Genomic DNA, 18576 nt, shown 5'->3' with positions numbered 1-18576 from the left:
TGCCTCCTGGCTGTCATGAGATGGATACCCTTCACCACCACCGCCTCCCACCACCACAATGTCAAACCTTGCCTCCACAGTAATGAAGCCAGCTAACCTTGGACTAAAACCTCTGAAACTGTCTTTCCTCCCTAAGTTGATTGTCTCAGGTGTTTTGTCACAGCCTTGAAAAGTTGGCTACCACAATCACTAGGTCATAGAGTCTCCATTGCTGCCACTCAGCCTGACTTGGCACCTATCAGGGGCTCTCGAGGGCGACAGTAGTATGTTCGATCCCTTGGGGTAGAAAGAGCTCAGTTGCACTTCTTCTGGCAGCAGATCTTGTTTTAACAGGGACAGCAGAAAGCTGGTGTCTGGGAACACCCCTTGGGCAGCTGCCTCCCCAGGGTCTCTCCTCCCGTGCTCTGCCCTGGGCCCTTGCAGGACAGGAACTCACACACACAGCTGGGCTTGTTGCCTGACCACTGGTTGTTCTGCTGGCAGGTGATGACCCTCTCGCCCACCAGCTCGAAGGCCGCCTGGCATTCAAAGGTGAGCGTGTCTCCGTGCAGAAAGCTGCTGCCCACCCGCTTCCCGTAGGCGGGGATGCCAGGGTCGCCACAGCCGCCCTTTTCAATTTCTGAAAGTGGGAGAAACAGACAGACCATTAACATTACACAACAAACACCGTGAACTCCCAAGTGCAGGCTTCTATTTGCTCATCTAAACTTCATTTTCATAAATGATTTCAGAAAGACACGCAATTCATCCAACAATCGCAGAACACGAAGAAGTTGCAAGTTGCCTGGGACAGGAAGGTAGGAAAGTGACTGTCCTTCCTATAAGACACCCAGGCCACACAGATGTGCTGAAATTAATAGGTGCATCTTGGGGGCACCTCCAGCCTCCGTCTGCACTAGAACGTGACCACTCATGTGGGCCTCATCCTCAGGCTTTTCACTATTAACACTGCAAACACGAGTGCTCTTCCCTTCCTGAATATTCAGATCAATGTGATCAATTTGACACTTTTCCTGAAATGGACGTCAGAATTCATTTGTGAAGCAGGAAGAGTAAATTTATGGTCTTCAGATAACAAAGTGCATAGAATGAAACCGCTTTTCATCAACACACAGCTGCCATGGAACATGGGCCACGTTTCACACCCTGGCCAGGACCTCGGACACGCTGGCCAAGACCTGGGACATGCTGGCCAAGACGTGCGCCTTACTCAGTCCCGCCACAGTGCTTTTGAGAGCCAGCTGCGTGTCAGGTCCTCTGCTAGGTGACGGGGTGGTGGGTGAGCAGGACGGCCCTTGCTCTCACCAGGGCCATCAAGAATTAAACAGAGCATGCGGTGCTGACCAGGTTCCCTCCTGAAGGAGCCCAGAGGGCTGGGCAGGGGGGAGACAGAGGAAGCGCAGATGCCCTGAGGGAGAGGCCAGGCCCCCTGGAGGGGCTTCCTGGGCAGCTCCCTGCCTGTGCTAAGTGATGTGGGCCAGGGTGGCAGGTAGGCCACCCTGTGGGGAGGTTCGAGCAGAGGCAGGACAGGACTGAGTCCCCCCAGAGCCAGCATGTCCCCAGGAGAGCCATACTCCAGGAGAACGCCATCCATCGGGGTCTCTGTTTTAATCCTTTTTTAGGTGTTTAGATCTATTTACTTATTTATCCATCACCTCATTCATTCATTCATATGAGCATTTGTTTGATTATCTATTGATTTTTCTCAAATTCTGCAAGGGCTTAGAGAAGCCAGCAGCAAATTCAAATTTCTGCTTTATTAGCAATGGCCACCGTTTGTCCTTCCAGATGCACGATGAACTGTGACCCCCAACATAATGGTGTTGAGAGGCAGTGGGACACTTAAGAGCTGGCGAGGACATTTTGCGTGGGACTGGTGTGGTCATGGCCAGACTGGACCAGAGACCCTGTGAGTGGCTGTCTGTGTCAAGGCCTCCCTCCGTGGTGTCACATGTGACGTGCCCTCTGGCCCCTCCCTTCTGCTGTGTCACACTGCTGCCTTGGCTGTCTCCCCCAAACCTCGGGCCTTTTTGTTGTTGTTGTTTTATCTCTGATGCCCAGCCCACAATTTCTTCTTCTTCTTCTTTTGGTACCAGGCACTGAACTCGGGGGCACCCGGCCACTGAGCCCCATCCCTAGCCCTATTTCATATTTTATTTAGAGACAGGGTCTCACTGAGTTGCTTAGCGCCTCACCGTTGCTGAGGCTGACTTGGGTCTTCCTCTCTCAGCCTCGCAAGCCGCTGGGAGTACAGGCGTGTGCCACCGTGCCCAGCCACAATTTCTTCTAATAATGAAATGAACTGTGGCAGTTTTTGCTGATGTCATTTACTCTCTTAAGTGCAGGAACTCCAAAGAGCTTTCAGAAATAACAGGCTGTGTTTGACAACCATGCGGCTGCAGAGGAGGGCCTCTCTGCGTCTCTTGCTGACCTTGCATTTAGCTACTTGCCACCAAAGGTGCCCTGCTCCTCATTCTGAATCCTGGCACAGACCGGCATCTGCCAGGCACACCCAGGCCAGCCACTGCCACACGGTACAGGCAGAGGGCCCTGGGTGGAGGTTCCACGTAGCTTGTGCCTTCAGTCACACACGAGTGAGAGGATCCCATGTCTGTGCCTGTGACGCTTTGTTTGGGAGGGGTTGTTGGGACAGCTTTCCTTATACACAAAGTGCTACTATTGTCCCAAACAGTGATGACAAAATATACAGATTTCAAAATTTCCCCTGAGGGTGGTATGGCCCTCAGGTTAGAACCTCTGACACCACTTCAGGATTTTCTTGTTGTTGTTTTGTTTTGTTTCGTATTAGGGATGAAATCCACGGTGCTCTACCAAGCTACATCTCCAGACCTGTTCTGTTTCATTTTGAGAGAGGGTCTCACTATATTGCCCTTGGTGGCCTGGAAATTGGGATCCTTTTGAATAGCTGGGATTACGGGATAAATTTTATGAAATATTTATTTCTGAATACTTTAAAAGTACTTTTAGTAGAATGACATGTGATTTAACATTCATCTCTAATGAATTTTATTTTTATTTGATATTTTATTCTATGCCTACAAATGCTTATATAATACAGGAATAAATTCCCTATTCTCTTCCTGTTCCTGAGCATCTTGTTACACTGGCACAGTTTAGGACACACGTAGATGGTGGCTTGAAGTCGAGTCTGCAAGGCCAATCCCTGCCTCCTGTACCCTCACGTGGTCTTTCTGGAGGGAATCAATGTTCCCAGAATGGAACAGGTCACTTGGAATGAGTGCTAGGAGACACAGAGGGCCCAGGCCACTGGGTCACCAAGGGGAATTCACGAGGCACAGCTCTGAGAAACGCTGTTAAAATATTAAGATAACTATAAGAAACTGCAGAAAATTTGTCAAATCTAGACCCATGAAACAGAATTCCATTCAAATCAGCCCCCACTTTTGATCTGCTCCTGTTGATACCACAAGGCTAAGGAAGAGCCACCCTGAACATTCACATTGCTCCTGTCCAGCCCAGGATGCCTGACCTCCAGGAGCCAGTGCCTTCGGAGACAGCAGTCACACGCACACTCAGCAGGGCTCAGCTTCCATGAGCAGCCCTCCAGGGCAGCCCCAGAGAAGGCACCCAGCCTCAGGGACCAGCCGGGCAATCTGCAGAGGTCAGCGGGTGCTTGGACTCCTGCTCATTGATGAAGTGCTCAGGACTCATTCTTCTTGTTTTCAATATCTACTTCCATCCCCTTAACCAACACCAGCATCACTGGCCTCCTGAATTCATAGGAAACAATTTAAAAAAAAAATGAAAGGCCCTGCTATCGACTGGCAGGTCAGGGCAGTCAGAAACGTGAGCCAGTCCGCGGAGCGCTGCGGGCACAGAATGAAACAGCTGAGCATTTTCAAGATTCCATGAACTGTGTTTCTCTTTCCTGATGGCTGAGACTGTGGCAGTGGGAGATCCACGGTGCATTCTAAAACAAGGCGGTGCGTTCATCTCAGCAGGTTCAACAGGCTCCTCCCGCCAGCTCCGCAGGGCCCAGTCAGTGGGCTCCTGTCTCACCTGCACCCCAGGATCACCCAGGCTCCCCCAGCCCATCAGTGGTCAGGGTCTACCTGTGCAGTGTCCCCCAAACCAGCCACCAGGCCACACTTGGAAGAATGTGACTGGGAAGAGGAAGGAGAGAGCTGCCAGCCTAGGGGGACCAACTGGGGAGCCGATGGGGAAGAGGAGAGGAGCAGGTGCATGCTGACCAGGGCAGCCTGGAAGGGGCCCTCTGACTGGGCCACCAGAGACAGGCTCATGAGGCTTTTGTGGCCACCGTGATGGCAAGGAGCAGAATTCACCCCATTCCCCCAAGAAACCCATCTTTACCCAGACTATGTACGCACCGGGACAGGAATCTTTGTGGAGAGCAACTTCTTAAGAAAGAGAAACAATAACAATAAGAACTGAGACTGTTGGCTGACCTCTAGCAGCAAATGTGAGACGCATGATGAGTGCAGTATCCGAGGAGGCCTCAGTGATTTCCCAATTACTGTGCCTAATTTGGACTAAAGCAAAGATTTATGTGTAAAAGGAGACACCAAAGTGAATTTATTATCCATTCCTACTCAAAAATAATCACGTAGGAATGATTAGATTTTTCAAACTGTGCAATAAATACACCATAAATTATACTAGTACAAAACAGCTAAGTAATCTCATAAGCTAAGCAATTCCCTTTTTTATAGGTCACAGTAAACATGTCACTAAAAATCCTCAATTTTATTTCCTATAGGTATCAGAATTGCATTTGGCTGCTAGTCAAAGGGCATAGAGGCCTATAAGCAAATAAGAGCATGGGTCTCCCTTGCAGAGCTGGGAGCTGAGGGAAATCCCAGGACACAGGGGGCCAGCCAGGAGCCCAGCCGGCTCACTCCCCATCCTGTGGTCCCTGCTGCAGTCTCCTGCCACAGAGGACCCACTGGGCCCACAGTCCAGGTCCCCCACAGGCAGTTGAGCAGGTTTTAAATGCTTCTTCATTTATTTAATTTCTTGGATATTTATTTTGCTGGAATGCCCTTTTTTTAGCTATATTCTTTTGGGATTGTCTTAGGTTCACAGTAAAATTGAGCAGAGAGCAGAGCTCAATTCCCTGACCTGTCAGCGTCTTTGTAACATTGGATGAGCCGGGCACAGGGACACACCACGGTCACCCAGAGCCCACAGTTCCCATTAGGTGGCTCCTGGAGGTGGACATTCTGCAAGTTTGGACAGATGTACAATGACTTATATCAACCACGGCAGCATCATGCAGAGGAGCTCTGCAGCCCTCCAAAGCCCCTCTGCCCTGCCTACTCGTCCCTGCCGCCCCCAACCCTGGCTCCCGCTCATCTCTGACTCCACAGCTCCGCCTTTTCCCGAGTGTCCTGGGGTGAGTGGCCTTTTGGGATTGGCTTCTTTCATTTGCAATATGCACCTAAGTTTCCTCTGTGTCTTTCGTGGCTGGAGAGAGCATTTTTTTAGTGCCAAGTCCCGCAGTTGGACAGACTAGAGTGGACTTATCCATCGCCTATTGCCTTCACATCTTGGTTGCCTCCAAATTTTGGCAGTTATGAATAAAGCTGCTGTTCCAGGTGACTTTTCCACCACTGTGACCAGGAGATTGGAAAAGAACAATTTTAGAAAAGAAAAAGTTTATTTGGCTCATGGTTTCAGAGGTCTCAGTTCATAGACAGGCGGCTGCGATGCTCTGGGCCCAAGGTGCGGAAGAACATCGTGGTGGGAGGACATTGCAGTCAGGAAGTGGACAGAGCTCTGCCCACCAGGGTCAAAATACAAACCCCAAAGGCCCGTCCCCAGGGACCCACCTCCTCCACCACACCCAGCCTGCCCACAGTGACCACCCGGTTCATCCCTGTCAGAGGGTTAAAGTTCTCAGTGGGTCACTCTCACAGCTATCATTTTACTCTGAGTGTCCTGGCACTGTCACATGCAGCTTTTGAGGGACACCTCAGATCCACACTAACAGCTGTGTAAACAGCCTCGGGTAGGTTCCTGTGCAGACCTGAGTTTCCTGGCCTCTGGGGGAGACACCAAGAAGCGTGACTGCAGGAGGCGTGGAAAGTTGCATCAGAACTTCCCGAGCACAGATGGGGGCCAGTGTCGTCTGACGGGAGAGATGCGTGATGTGGATCCGACATTCTGTCCTCAGTCGGGCTGTCCTGCTACCCTAAAAACCCTCTGTGTCCATTGGATCCCCCCTGCCCCCGCCTGCAGCCCTGGGTGACCACTGACACTCCTGTGACTCCCTACTCTCCTAGTTACACCTTTCCCAGAACCTCACGGCTGGGATCATAAAGGCCTTGGCCTTCAAACAGGACCCTTCTGCTTAGAAATGGGCATCTATGCTTCCTCTCCAAGCTGTGTGTGTTTGCTTTGCTCTAGTTTCATAACCGTGGGTGAGGGATGCAGATCAGTGGTAGAGCAAGTGCCTAGTGTGGGGAAGGCCTTGGGCTGGATCCCCAACATTCCAAAATAAAGAAAGAAAGAAAGCAAGAAAGGAAGAAAGAAAGAAAGAAAGAAAGAAAGAAAGAAAGAAAGAAAGAAAGGAAAAGAAAAGAAAAGAAAAGAAAAGAAAAGAAAAGAAAAGAAAAGAAAAGAAAAGAAAAGAAAAAAGAAAAAAACCACCCTTCCAGAGGCTCCTCCAGGGGCCTCTGTTGAGATAGCTTTGCCTACAAAGGCCTTTCCCGGTCCTTCTGCCCTTGAGGATCCTGGAAAGGCAATATGGGAGCTCTGCAGAGACCGGGGGGAAACAAGGAGGGTGACAGTATCTCTATTTTTTGTGAATGTCATCTAAATGGCCATTTCTTCTGGGATTGTCTAGGGTCACAGTAAAATTGAGCAGAGAGCAGAGCTCCCGTATCTACCCTGACCTGTCAGCGTCTACTATACCAGAGTCACTGTGAATATAGCATGTCTCTCTGTACAGACACCATGTCTGCGCCAAAATGTTAGAGAGACTAAAACTGGACTTCAATGCCCACCCAAAACACCATGTCAATGAAAATAAACGGATCTTCCAAACACAGAACCACCGTGATGCCCTTGGCATTGACTTTCAGTACAATGCTTAGATATTTTACTCTATTCTCAGTTTTTTTGGAAATAAAATAGAATTTTTAAAAAATTCTTCTCAGAATGAGTTGGGAATTAACTAATTATGAATAAAGGGAAATGCTATTTTAGACAAAACATATCACAAGAACTAGGGCAAATCTGACATAGGTAGATAAAATATCAACTTAGCAAACAAACTAGGGATTGTCACCAACAGAACATGGTTACTTCTTTATACTTTTTAACTCTGCCATAAAACTGGACTAGTCCCAAGATCCCTCATGATGGGCTCAGGGACAGCATCCGGGTTCTATTTAACTTGTTAACTTTGAGGGATTTTATTTTCACGGTTTGAGGGCACTTGTGGGTGTCAGGACAGAGAAGAGAAGGAGGTGCACATTGCAGGAAGAAAAACAATTTAATTTTAGACACTGGAGAAGAGTTTGAATACATGACCACCTGCCATCTTCTCTCTTTCCCCACGGAGAAATCAGCTGTGTCTAAGTGGGTTTCCATGTTGGTCAGCCCGGCTCAGTGCCCTCTCAGCCTTGGAGACACACTCAAGTCCTGCCCAGCACGGGGGCAGGGTCCCTCAGCCTCTGGAGCCAGGCAGCTGGACCCACAGAACCCCTGGCACCTCCTGAGGACAGGCACCTGTGCTTCTCGTTCCCCAGGAGAGATGGCGTGCTTGCTTTTGGGAACAAGGCAGGTATTGTTTGCTTACTAAGCTGCAGACTTCCTGTTTACTCTTACATGTTGGTTGGACTTTACTAAGTACTATGTGTTTACTCTGATAGGTTTTCATGTCTGCTTCCTCTACTAAATGTGTTCATAAGCACCATCCACCAGTACGCTAAAGGAAATCTCGTGTGGTGTCTGCTAAGATGAACATCCTGAGCTTATCTGTTAAGAGTAGTTTGTGATTGAAGTCAGCATTTAGTCGTGCATGACTAAGTTCTTCAACTAGGCTCCACAATCAGGCCCGACATTTGGGCACCAGATCCCCAAATTACTTCTGGAAAAGAGCCTGGCTCTGCCCTCGGGGCTTCATCAGGTCACCTCTGCAGGGCTGTCACCTACATGTGCTCATTTAGCCCCTCCTTATAAAGCACCATTCTGTCCTGGCGCACGCTCTGCCCTGAATCGACAGGACAGGGTATCTGTACGCCAAGTGCTTCCTTGGGAACGCAGCTCTCAGTGGCTAGTCCATAGTCATTAACACTTGGCCCGCTGGACTCTGGCCACTAGTGCTCCGATGTCAGAGACCTAAGATGTGACAGCATGTGAAACGGGGCCTCGAGTGCTGATCCAGTTAGAAGGAGGCCTCCCGTGTGGGCCCTGGCCCAATCCGACTGTGTCCTCCCAGGACACGGTGGGACAGTGGCCTGTCTAGGCCCGGGGGACCCGGGAGATGCTCACCCTGCTGACACCTGGCTCTTGAGACCTGAGAGTGTGTAAGGCACGCAGAAGGAGACCCTAGGTGTGGCAGCCCAGCAGACTACGACGTGGGATGGAGCAGAAGGTAAAACTTACAGGTGCTGGCAGGTCTCCTGTGTGCAGAGAGCCAGCCTCCCTCCCACTTCGAGTCCTGCATCCGGACCAGGCCATCCCTTCATGTAGCCTGACCCCCACATGCTGTCCAACCAACCACTTCGGAATGGTCACTGGCATGTGGTACAGTAATTGAAAGGAAGAGTCAATGGATAAATGTGTCCTAAAAGTCCCATTGAAAATATTACTTACATTTCAGTGAAATATTATTTTTGAGTCTCTCAAAGGGAAACAGCCTTTTCCGGTGTCAGCAGCATGTCATTCTGGGAAACCGGTTCATCTTTACTCTTCCCACATTGTGACACAGTGACTAACTGCATCTGTCAAGGTGACTGGGCTAAGGCTGATCGTCCAATCCACAGAGGACCAGAATAGAGAAAATGAGAGGAGGAAGGAGGGATTCCCTCGCTCTCCTTGACCAAGGACATCTGTCTTCTCCAGAGCTTGGATGCTGAGGCTACTGATTTTCAGGCCTTGGGCTTCCTTAATTAAGCCACCAGCTTTTCTGGGTCTCCATTTTGCAGAGAGCAGGGTGTAGGACTTAGCAGCCTCCACTCTTCCTGAGCTGTCCCCAGAGCATGGTGGCCTCACCACATGTTACAGCTTAGATGTGGTGTCCCCCAAAAGCTCACGTGTGAGACAATGCAAGATGGTTCAGAGGACAAATGATGGGGTTGTGAGAGTCTTAACCCAATCAGTGGATTAATCCCATCAGGGATTAGCCGGGTGGTGACTGGAGGCAGGTGGGGTGTGGGTTGAAGAGGCAGGCATTGGAGGTGTGGCTTTGGGGTACATAGTTTATATCTGGTGAGTGGAGTCTTCTGCCAAGATTCTGCCTCACCTCAAGCCCTGAGGTATGGAGACAGCTGTCCATGAACCGAGACCTCTGAAACCGTGAGCCCCCAAATAAACTTCTCCTCCTCTCCTGGCCATGCTGAGCCAGCTGAAGGCGGCCCACCTCCCCGTGGGGCCCGGGAGCACGCAGGCTTGCTATGCCATGGAGACAGAACTGCCTTCCATTCATTACACCCAAAGTGGGCCACTCCAAAGCAAGCTGCTCGCGGGAACAGCACTTCCTGCTGGGACTTCCCTGTTGTGGCCCTGTTCTATACCTGGGTGCCTCCTGGCCCTCCTCATTCTGCCCCACCTCTGGCTCTGAAGAGTGGTCTTGCCATGTCCTCTGCACACGGACTCCTGTGGAGAGGCGGGTGCTCCTGCCTGCCCGATCCTTCCTCTGAGTGAGCCCACCCTCAGTCCACACTGCTCCTGCAGGGTACGGTGCTCCCCAGGCCTGTCAAAGTAGGAAACCTCACTCCTCTCCCACTTTTCTCCTTTTTCCCATTAGCTGGGTGAGTTCAGAGATGAGTGGTGCACACAGAAATGCCACCTCTGTGTCTTTGATCAGAAGTGGGCTCTGGTCTTTGGATTTGAAAGGATGTGCTTTGTGATGAGCTTTCCTACTGAAGGCCTTTGAAGAAAGTCACATCAGTGGACCTGGTCCCCGACTCAGAGGGCCCCTCCTCTCAGGGTTTCACAGAGACCAACCTTGTTGTTAAGTCAAGAGCATCTGGACCCTCGGGGAGCGGCTTGCACTTTTCTGAGTTTACCAGGGTTTACTAGAGAATCAAATGCACTTCTGAGTTACAGGACTTTCAACTCGGGGTGCAGCTGCGAGGATGTAGCCCGCTGCAGGTCAGGAGTGTCTGTTGTCATAGAGCACAGAGCACCAACACACCCACAGTGCACTTCAAGGCTCAGCTTATTTCCCACAGCCTTCCCTGAAGCCACGCACCATTTCTTCCCCGCTCTTCACATTACCGTGTATTTCCCAGGGACAGGAGAAGTATCTGAGAGTTCCCGCAAGCTCCCTCCTGCTTTGACATACAGGAAATGCCACCACTTCTTTAATCACTGTCTGCACCTGTGAAAGTTTCTCTCAGCAGTTGGGCTCCCACCCACTCTAAAATCCTCAGCAATTTATTTAATAAAAAAACATAATGGGATTAGACAATGGTCAGTATTTTTCCCTTTTTATATTTCTATGACATCTTGGAGTAGAACCTAGCTACAAACACATGAGCCATCCAACTTGGCTTTCCTGTAATTAATACATTCTACTTCAGTATTGCTTTAGGACCATTTCAAAAAGCTCACACAGTGCACCATGGACCTTGTCACCCACCTTTCTTTTCCCCAGAATACACCACCCCAGAAAGCCAGTCTAGTTTTATAATATGTTCCCAAATCCCCACAGGCTCCTCGCCAGGTCTCATCCACCCTCCATCTTCACGGTGACTGCCTGAGTGCTCTCCGGTCTCCCGCCCAGCCCTCCTCCATGCTACTTGCAGCCAGTCCCTGAACAAGGCAGGTGACCCCGCTGCCCACCTTGCCTTCAGGCCAGGCTCCTCCAGTGATTCAGGAGCCCTGCGTGGTCTGGCCAGGGATGTCCGACACGCCCTTCCCCCTCCTCCCCTGCAGCAGCTGCACCTGCTCTGGGCACCCAGGAGTCCTCCTCCTCCGCAGTCACACTCTCTCTGGACACTGGGTCCCTCCCTGTCGCAGAAGCTCCCTGCATGCCGCTGACACTCTGACTAGGGCAGCCCCGGGCTGGGGCAGCCACTCTCCTCCCCACTGTGAGACTTTTCACCCTGCATTATCTTCATTTTTCTCTGCTGCTCTGGCTCCTGGAGGGCCATCTTGGTGACTGTTATACCCACGGCACCTACTCAAATGTCAGCACACAGTAGGCACTCTTTAAAACCTTTAGTTCTATTATATTTTCAATTCATGATACTTTAATGTAATCCACATTTTTGTTTTTAATTAAAATTAGAACTATATATTTTTTATGCAAACATGATAGTTTGAAATGTGTATAGCTCGGGGAGAGGAGTGACCGCTTAGAGCTAATTAACAAGTGCATTATAATTTTCATTGTTTTGCCCTGAGAACACAAAATCTACTCTCTGCAGTTTTCAGGATCTCAACACATTGCTACTCACTGTCGTCACCATGTTGTACCACCCACCCTTTCAGTTATCCCACTAACTGGAATTCTGTACGCCTGACCGTCCCCTCCCAGCCCCAGGCCTCTGCTGTTGGGAGGCAAGCCACGCGGCTCCTCATCCACACCTGGCCTGGGCACCCTCTCCCACTCATGCAGCACAGACCAGCCCCACCTGACTTAGGCTCCACACAGGGGGGTTCTGCACTTCAAAAAGGATTTATTTTATTATCTAAGAGGATGAAATGATTTTGTATCAAAATAACAATAATGCATTTTATGAGAAAATAGAAGTTATATTTACGTGCATATTTGAACATATTCTGGGGTATTTGATGGGGTATTTTTAATTCCTAGTCCCAGACAAAGATATGGACGAATTGAAAAATATACAAGTGATTGATGGGAAATGAAAATAGTGTTTTATTTATTAATAAAAGTCTTAAGCACGTGTCCATTTTAGAAGTGCAAAGCTGCTTTCCGGCACAGGCCAGCACGGGCCTTCGCTCTCCTGGCTGGTCCAGCAGAGATGGCGTGCGCAGCCCTTACCTCCGACACAGCAAGGGGTGTGGCTGCCATGTCCACCCTCTCCCTACCTGACTGTTGTCTAAGTTTAGGGTTTAAAACCCACACAGAACTGGACAGACAGCAGGTGTCTGGCTTCTGTCGTTGCCCTGGGTGGTGGGCACTAGGGAGACAAGGCCAGGGTCAGCCTGTGCTTCTGCTCCTGGCTGAAGGAACAGCTGGGGCCAGAGTTCTCCTGCACCTTGTGGATCTCACCTGCCACCAGGTTAGTTCTCCTGTCTCCAGAGCTTTGACTTGGAAACCTCTAGGAGAATCAATTTCCTTTCATCAGCGTTAGGAAGCGAGATTGACTCCCAGGAACGCCAATCCGCACCCTGTCCTGTGGGACAGCACCTGGACCCTTCTGTACTCTCAGGACATGGGCCTGCCCCGGGCATTTCTGAAAGCCACCTGCACACAGCCTGGTGGCGCTCTTGGAAAGAAGCAAAGCCTCCCGTGACTATCTCCTTGTCCATCCTATAAGGTCCTTGCTTAGCATCTGGATGGCCATCTTTAGTGACAGCCGCCATTTTAAGAAAATATTTTCACTTTCCCACCCAAGGGCGTTTCTGAGAAAGGTTCACACTCCCTCATACAGCCCAACCTCTGACCTCCTGCTTTAGGACCCACCAGCTCTGATTCCTGATCCTCCCCCAGAGTCCCAGAACCCAAGCCCGTTCCTGAGTCCCAGAACCCAAGCCCGTTCCTGAGTCCCAGAACCCAAGCCTGTTCCTGAGTCCCAGAGTCCCAGAACCCAAGCCCATTCCTGAGCCCCAGAACCCAAGCCTGTTCCTGAGTCCCAGAACCCAAGCCTGGTCCTGAGCCCCAGACACCAAGCCTGTTTTGCCTCTCTCTCCTGTAGAGGGATGGCCTTTATGGTCAACTGTGAAAAGTAAACTCTCCTATGTATCTGTATGGTCTCCGTCTTCCATTTCTCATTTACTGTCTCTCGTTCCTTGTTTTCCCTTCACATCCTGATCAGAAATGTAACCCTGGAAGGAGCATGTGCAATCCTGCTCACGGATGTGTTCCGGGGAAGTTCTGCTGGGTGCGTCACATACTGCATTTGCTTTTCATATAAATGTGCTTTGTCTCACTAAAACCAAAGAGGAGACACTTTACAGGTGAAGGCAAGCTGAGCTGAGCCAAGAATTGTGACTGTGCTGCTTTCCCCACCTTTTTGTCTGAAGAGTGTTAGATCTGGAGGCTCAGGATGGTGGGCCCACAGGAGGGAGCCCCTTGTCTCCTGCCTTTCTTGTCTTATAGAAACTGGGAGCATATTAATTTTCTAACTCAATTTTAACACTGTCCAGGTAAGTTACAAGAGCTGTTGGAACTCAGAATGCTGTTGGGGCGCAGCGAGGAAAGTGAGTGATTGGGCCTCAGAGAGCTCTTGCTGTGAGAGCTACAGTGTGACTCAAGGTGCTGATCAGCCACACGGCGAGGACACAGTTAGTGGGCCCAGTTCCCTGATTTCCCTGCTGATCTGTGATCTGATGGGGATTGAAGAGGACTGCTTTGAGCAGTTCAGATTTGACCAAGAGGATCTGGCCTGGCAGAACCTCCAACATCCTGGAACGGAGGCTTTCCACGGATCCTTCAACCATGTAGAGAAATAAGCCAAAAGTCATGGGCAGCCTCAGTGCATTTACAGACTGGTGGTTAGACGCAGGGATCCCAGACATACGCGCCAGGCTTCCTTAGAGGCAGGAGGAGAGACACAGATGTGAGGTGTAGTCTAAAGCTCCCATGTGGGACAAGGTAAGAAAGCATAGACGTGGAATGATCGGGTCATGAGATCCTTGACTTAATCAGTGGGTTGTCACTTGAATGGGTTGAGTGGGTGGTGACAGTAAGCAGGTAGTGTGGGGCTAGAGGACACAGGTCATGAGGGTATGACTTTGTGCTTTCTATCTTGTCCCTGGTGAGTGAAGCTCTCTCTGCTTCCTGGTGGCCACATTCTGAGCTGCTTTCCTTCCCCACACTCTTCCACCACGATGCTCTTCCTCACCCTGAGCCCAGAGCAAGGGAGTTGGCCGTCTATGGACTGAGAAGCCATGAGCCAAATAAACTTTCCTCCTCTAAAAATTGTTCTTGTCTGGTCTTTTGGTCACAGTGGCAAAGGCGCTGACTAAGACCAACAATATGGTCTTTCTTTTTCAATGTTAGAGAAGTTTTTCAATGACACAGTAGAACACAGGGGCCATGCTAGTAACAAAGAGCACCACAGGATAAGTGAAAGGTGTACGTCTCACAGGTTTGTATTCTGGAATAGATCAGCAGAAATTCAGTAGTGAAAAGTCTCCACACTGTGACACTGTCCTCAAGGCACACAGATATTCAAAGCTCTGACGCTGGTGGTCTAGTTGCTCAGGACCACGAGGACATAGGGAGCCTGAGGAAGACTCTCACCATGCCGGAGCCGGGCCACTCTGTGGGCCGTAGATCATCAGAGCATTGGCTTTCTGCCCAGCATGTGCTTCCTCTCGGAGCACCGGGGGCTCACCTCCCGAGGGGCCTGTCAGGCTGACAGCCTGTACTGACCCAGCCCCTCCGTGTGACCTCAAGTTCATGTGCACTGTGACCCCTTAACACAGAACCACCTGCATTGCCGTGTCCAAGACGGAAATGGAAGATGAAGGTCCTGGTCACCAGTGAGCCCTCATTATGAAGAGGGAGACAGCACTGGCTACTCTAGAATTCTAACTTTAAGTGATAAAAAACACACACGTCTCTGTCTCCAAACATACATGTTATGTTGTCCATGTACTTGTGTTTGTATGTTGCAGGGAAGACATTCAAGCTAACAGATTCACGCAGCTGCAAACCCTCATGTCTAGCAGACCCCTTCAAACACTCATGACCCCAATTTTCAAGAGGAGTGATAAAATGTCAAATAGCTAACACTTCGAGAAAAAGAAAAGAAAAAATATTCCTGTATATACAAATTCATTGTGAAAAATCACCTTCACCCGTAAAATCTGCCACAAATTAGCTTGTGTTTTCCTACGACTTCTAGACCATGTTCTCGGGAGGAGAACACGTGCTCAGAAGGAGGACTCGCATCTCAGCAAAGCCACGCAGGCTCTGTGACCCTCAGCTGGGTGACCACCGTATCTGCTCCTGGGTGTGAAGGACAGCAGGTCCTTTGTGCTGACGAAGACCAAAGGAGGAAGGCTCACGCGGTGCCTGGTGTGGCTAAGCTCTACGTGTCTGGGTATTGACGACTTGTCCTTGTGAGTTAGCGAGCCACTCGCCCTGAGGATCTCCCAGCCGAGTCCCCGCAGGAGTTGCCAAGGGTCACTAGAAGGCAACTGCTCTGTGCACCCTTTGAAAGAACACAAGCCCTGGCCAAGCACGAGGAAAAGCTCCGACAACCCACATGAAGAGCCTGCTACTCAGCTCTGACCAGAGCTCTTCACACTCCCAAGGCCACCACACGCCACGGACTGCAGGAAAACAGTCGCAGCCCACCAGAGAGCTGGGGAGAACTGGAGGGGGTCCTAGGACAGAAAGGGGACAGTTGATAAAAGGTACAGAAGGCGAGTAAAGTACGACCTTCGGTTAAGACTCCTCCAAGTTGAGGCAAATGCACCCCATCACTGTAGGCTGGACCCATGACCCTAGCAATGTGGGGGGCCATTGTGGGCCACCAAGGGCAGGGGGCAGGGTGTGGGGTGCACAGCACATGCTCCAGCCATGCAAGATGCCAACGGCAGGGGGGGATGGGCACAGGCTGGACCCCAGGTGCCCTAGCAATGCAAGGTGCCAACAGTAGGGGACAAGGCACAGGGGAACACCACGCAACCCAGCTATGCAAGACGTCAACACTAGGGGATGGGTGTAGGGTGGACAGCAACTCTGTCCACTAGTTCTGAACTCTTTCTGCAACTTTCCTTTGTCTCTCGGTGTTTTGGCCACACTTTCAATGACTCCTGGTCAGCTTGGGCTGGAGGGTCAGGACCTTGGACAGGTACTGTCAGCATGATGAGAATGCACTGAGATTCTTCCAAGACTCTACCGGGCACACAAGGGCACCAATCTGTAAGTAAATGTTTCCATGGCGAGAGCCACCAGGACTAGCCCTGTTTCCTCCCATCCAGGTCTCTAACCATCGGATTTTGATATTGCATTAGAAAGACCAATATTCCCTACTCAGAGCTCTCTTCGCTGCTTCTCTTAACCGCCAGGACATATTACAAAAATGACACTAAAGCAAATGCTAGGTTTTATTGTGGTGTAGGCATTCTACTGCAGTATTTGAAAACGGTAGAATTTAATTTGGCTGGTTCCATGCCGATTTTCGGTATGGTAAAAATGAAAATTATAAGTTTACGATTTTATGGAATTGGTAGGCAAATGTTTTAAATAATTAAGCTAATAATAAGCTATTTAAAGGCCAACTCTAGAGGAAAACACAGAGTCAATGGTGTACGAACTGATCTTTAAGAAACTGGACCCAAGGACTGGAAGTCCCCAGGAGGAGGTTTGGCCATAGGAGGAAGCTCCCATTTACATGCTCCCTGGGGGAGTCAGAGAGGGTGGGAGCAGGAGACTGTGTGCAAGTCAAAATGCACACAGACAGGTTGGATTAAGAAGAAAGGAGCATCCTTCTGTGCCCTACAAAGCACCCCACGATTCTACTCACACAAAACAATGAAGAGTCCTCGCTGTAAAACCACCGTGTCGCGCCTGCGGTAATCAACCCGCCCAGGGTAACACTTAGCACTTGGACTCTGTCCTGTGTGGCCAAGACGAAAGCCCAGACCCCTTCATTGCAGATGCTACTTGATTATCAGAGTGGCTCCTGTCTTCCAGCTGTGCTCCACCCTTCTCAGGATACCTGGTCAAACTACCGGCCAGTTGTCACCTGGGATGCTCCCTGTCTCGGGGCCCTGCTTGGTGTTCTGGCCTTGGCTGCCTCTCGGCTGGAAGACAATCTGAAGTCCTGTGGGCTGAGCCACGTTCCACTGCTCAGCCTCCCCCAGAGCCCCAGTTCTGGCCATCGGTGTGCTCAAATAATCATCTGGGTTGTTTATGGGGTTGGAAAATGAGACGGGTTAACTTTGAAGGAAGGTTCCAGAAGGCTGGATGTAGGGAAAATGTTCAGAACTTGTTTTTCTACTGTTTTCAAAAAATAACTTCACTGAAAAAATCTTTTCACAAGTATCAGAAGTCCCTCTGCGATTCTTGCAATGGGGGCTGCTTACGGTACTTTAAGTTCCAAGGTAACCGTCAAACTCAACTCCACGAAGCCATCAGAAGACAGAGAAGGAATGACAGTTTCCAAAGGGTATGCGGCAACAAGGCTACGTCATGATCTGTCGTCTGGGTGGACAGTCCTCACACATCTATTTCTTCCTATTCGTGGTCCATTTCTTTGAGTGTTACATGGAGTCATGTGTCACTTAACGGTAGGGCCACGTTCTGAGAAATGTGTCATTAGGCGACATTGTCATTATGTGGACATCAAAGAGGCAGTCAGGCCAGGCTAGCCGGCACCCCGCTACACACTGGGCAGTGTGGCCACCTCTTGCTCCTGGCTGCAAACCTCACAGCACCACGTGAGCTCACCCCAGGGCAGCAGCTGCACAGCGGCAGGGTGTGTGGACAGTACAAGCACAGGCAGGGCATGCAACTGGAGGGACAGGAGATGGCAGCTCCACCTCCACCCTCGGTGGCACCACTGTACTCATGGCCTGTGGCTGAGGACAACATCGTCGCACAGCCAGCGCCCACTGTCCCAGCTGTCTGGTCCCCTGGTGCCACTGTCACAGAATACTGAAGCCTGGGTAGCTCTCAGAGGACAGCGTTCTCCTGGTTGGGAGCCGGGCTTCTAGGCTCACCGGTTTCATCTACTTGTGCCAAAGGTAGTTTGATGAGGAAGTCTGGAGACGTGAGTCATGGGCTACGCGGCACCCTGCTTCCCACAAAGTGCGCTGATATCACCAGAGTGGCACACACCAGAGCTGTGGGGCCTGGTCGCTTGGACGTGACGGTGTGATGTCTTAGGTAACATGGAGCAAAGCGTAGTCAAGAGGTGCTCCTGCGCCTTCCTGAGTTCCCGCTATTACGCATGGTGAACTATGAGGACCACTCTGAGATGCCCAGTGGCACACCTTGGGCCCAGAGCTGCTAATCCATGGCTGTGCTGTGCCATGCCATGCCCTGGCTTCTTTACCACTGCCCTAGGAAGATTCACAATCCTCAGAAAACAAGGCGGGTGCAGGTTGGCCCTCGATGCCCAAGGGTTCTGCACCTGTGAACTCAACTGGCTGTACATCAAAATTATTAGGAAAGACATGAATGCACTATCCTCTGAGCAGCCCGAATATTCTCGTGGAAATCGCCTTCTGCTAGTTATTGTAGAGGTGTCT

At 50.4% G+C, this 18576-nt stretch overlaps 1 protein-coding gene across 1 annotated transcript in view; it reads right to left on the bottom strand.

Annotated features, from left to right (window-relative positions):
- Positions 1-18576, bottom strand: part of LOC144251494 (CUB and sushi domain-containing protein 1-like) — a 425723-nt gene that overhangs the window by 200193 nt on the left and 206954 nt on the right. The window contains exon 7 of the mRNA XM_077794365.1: positions 437-619. Within this exon, the coding sequence (XP_077650491.1) occupies positions 437-619 (183 nt within the window). The remainder of the gene's footprint in view (positions 1-436; positions 620-18576) is intronic.

This window comes from Urocitellus parryii (assembly GCF_045843805.1).
Source record: "Urocitellus parryii isolate mUroPar1 chromosome 14 unlocalized genomic scaffold, mUroPar1.hap1 SUPER_14_unloc_1, whole genome shotgun sequence".
In the NCBI taxonomy this organism is placed as follows: Eukaryota; Metazoa; Chordata; class Mammalia; order Rodentia; family Sciuridae; genus Urocitellus; species Urocitellus parryii.
Note: the sequence above shows the minus strand (reverse complement) of the source record. Positions and strands in the feature narration are given on the sequence as shown.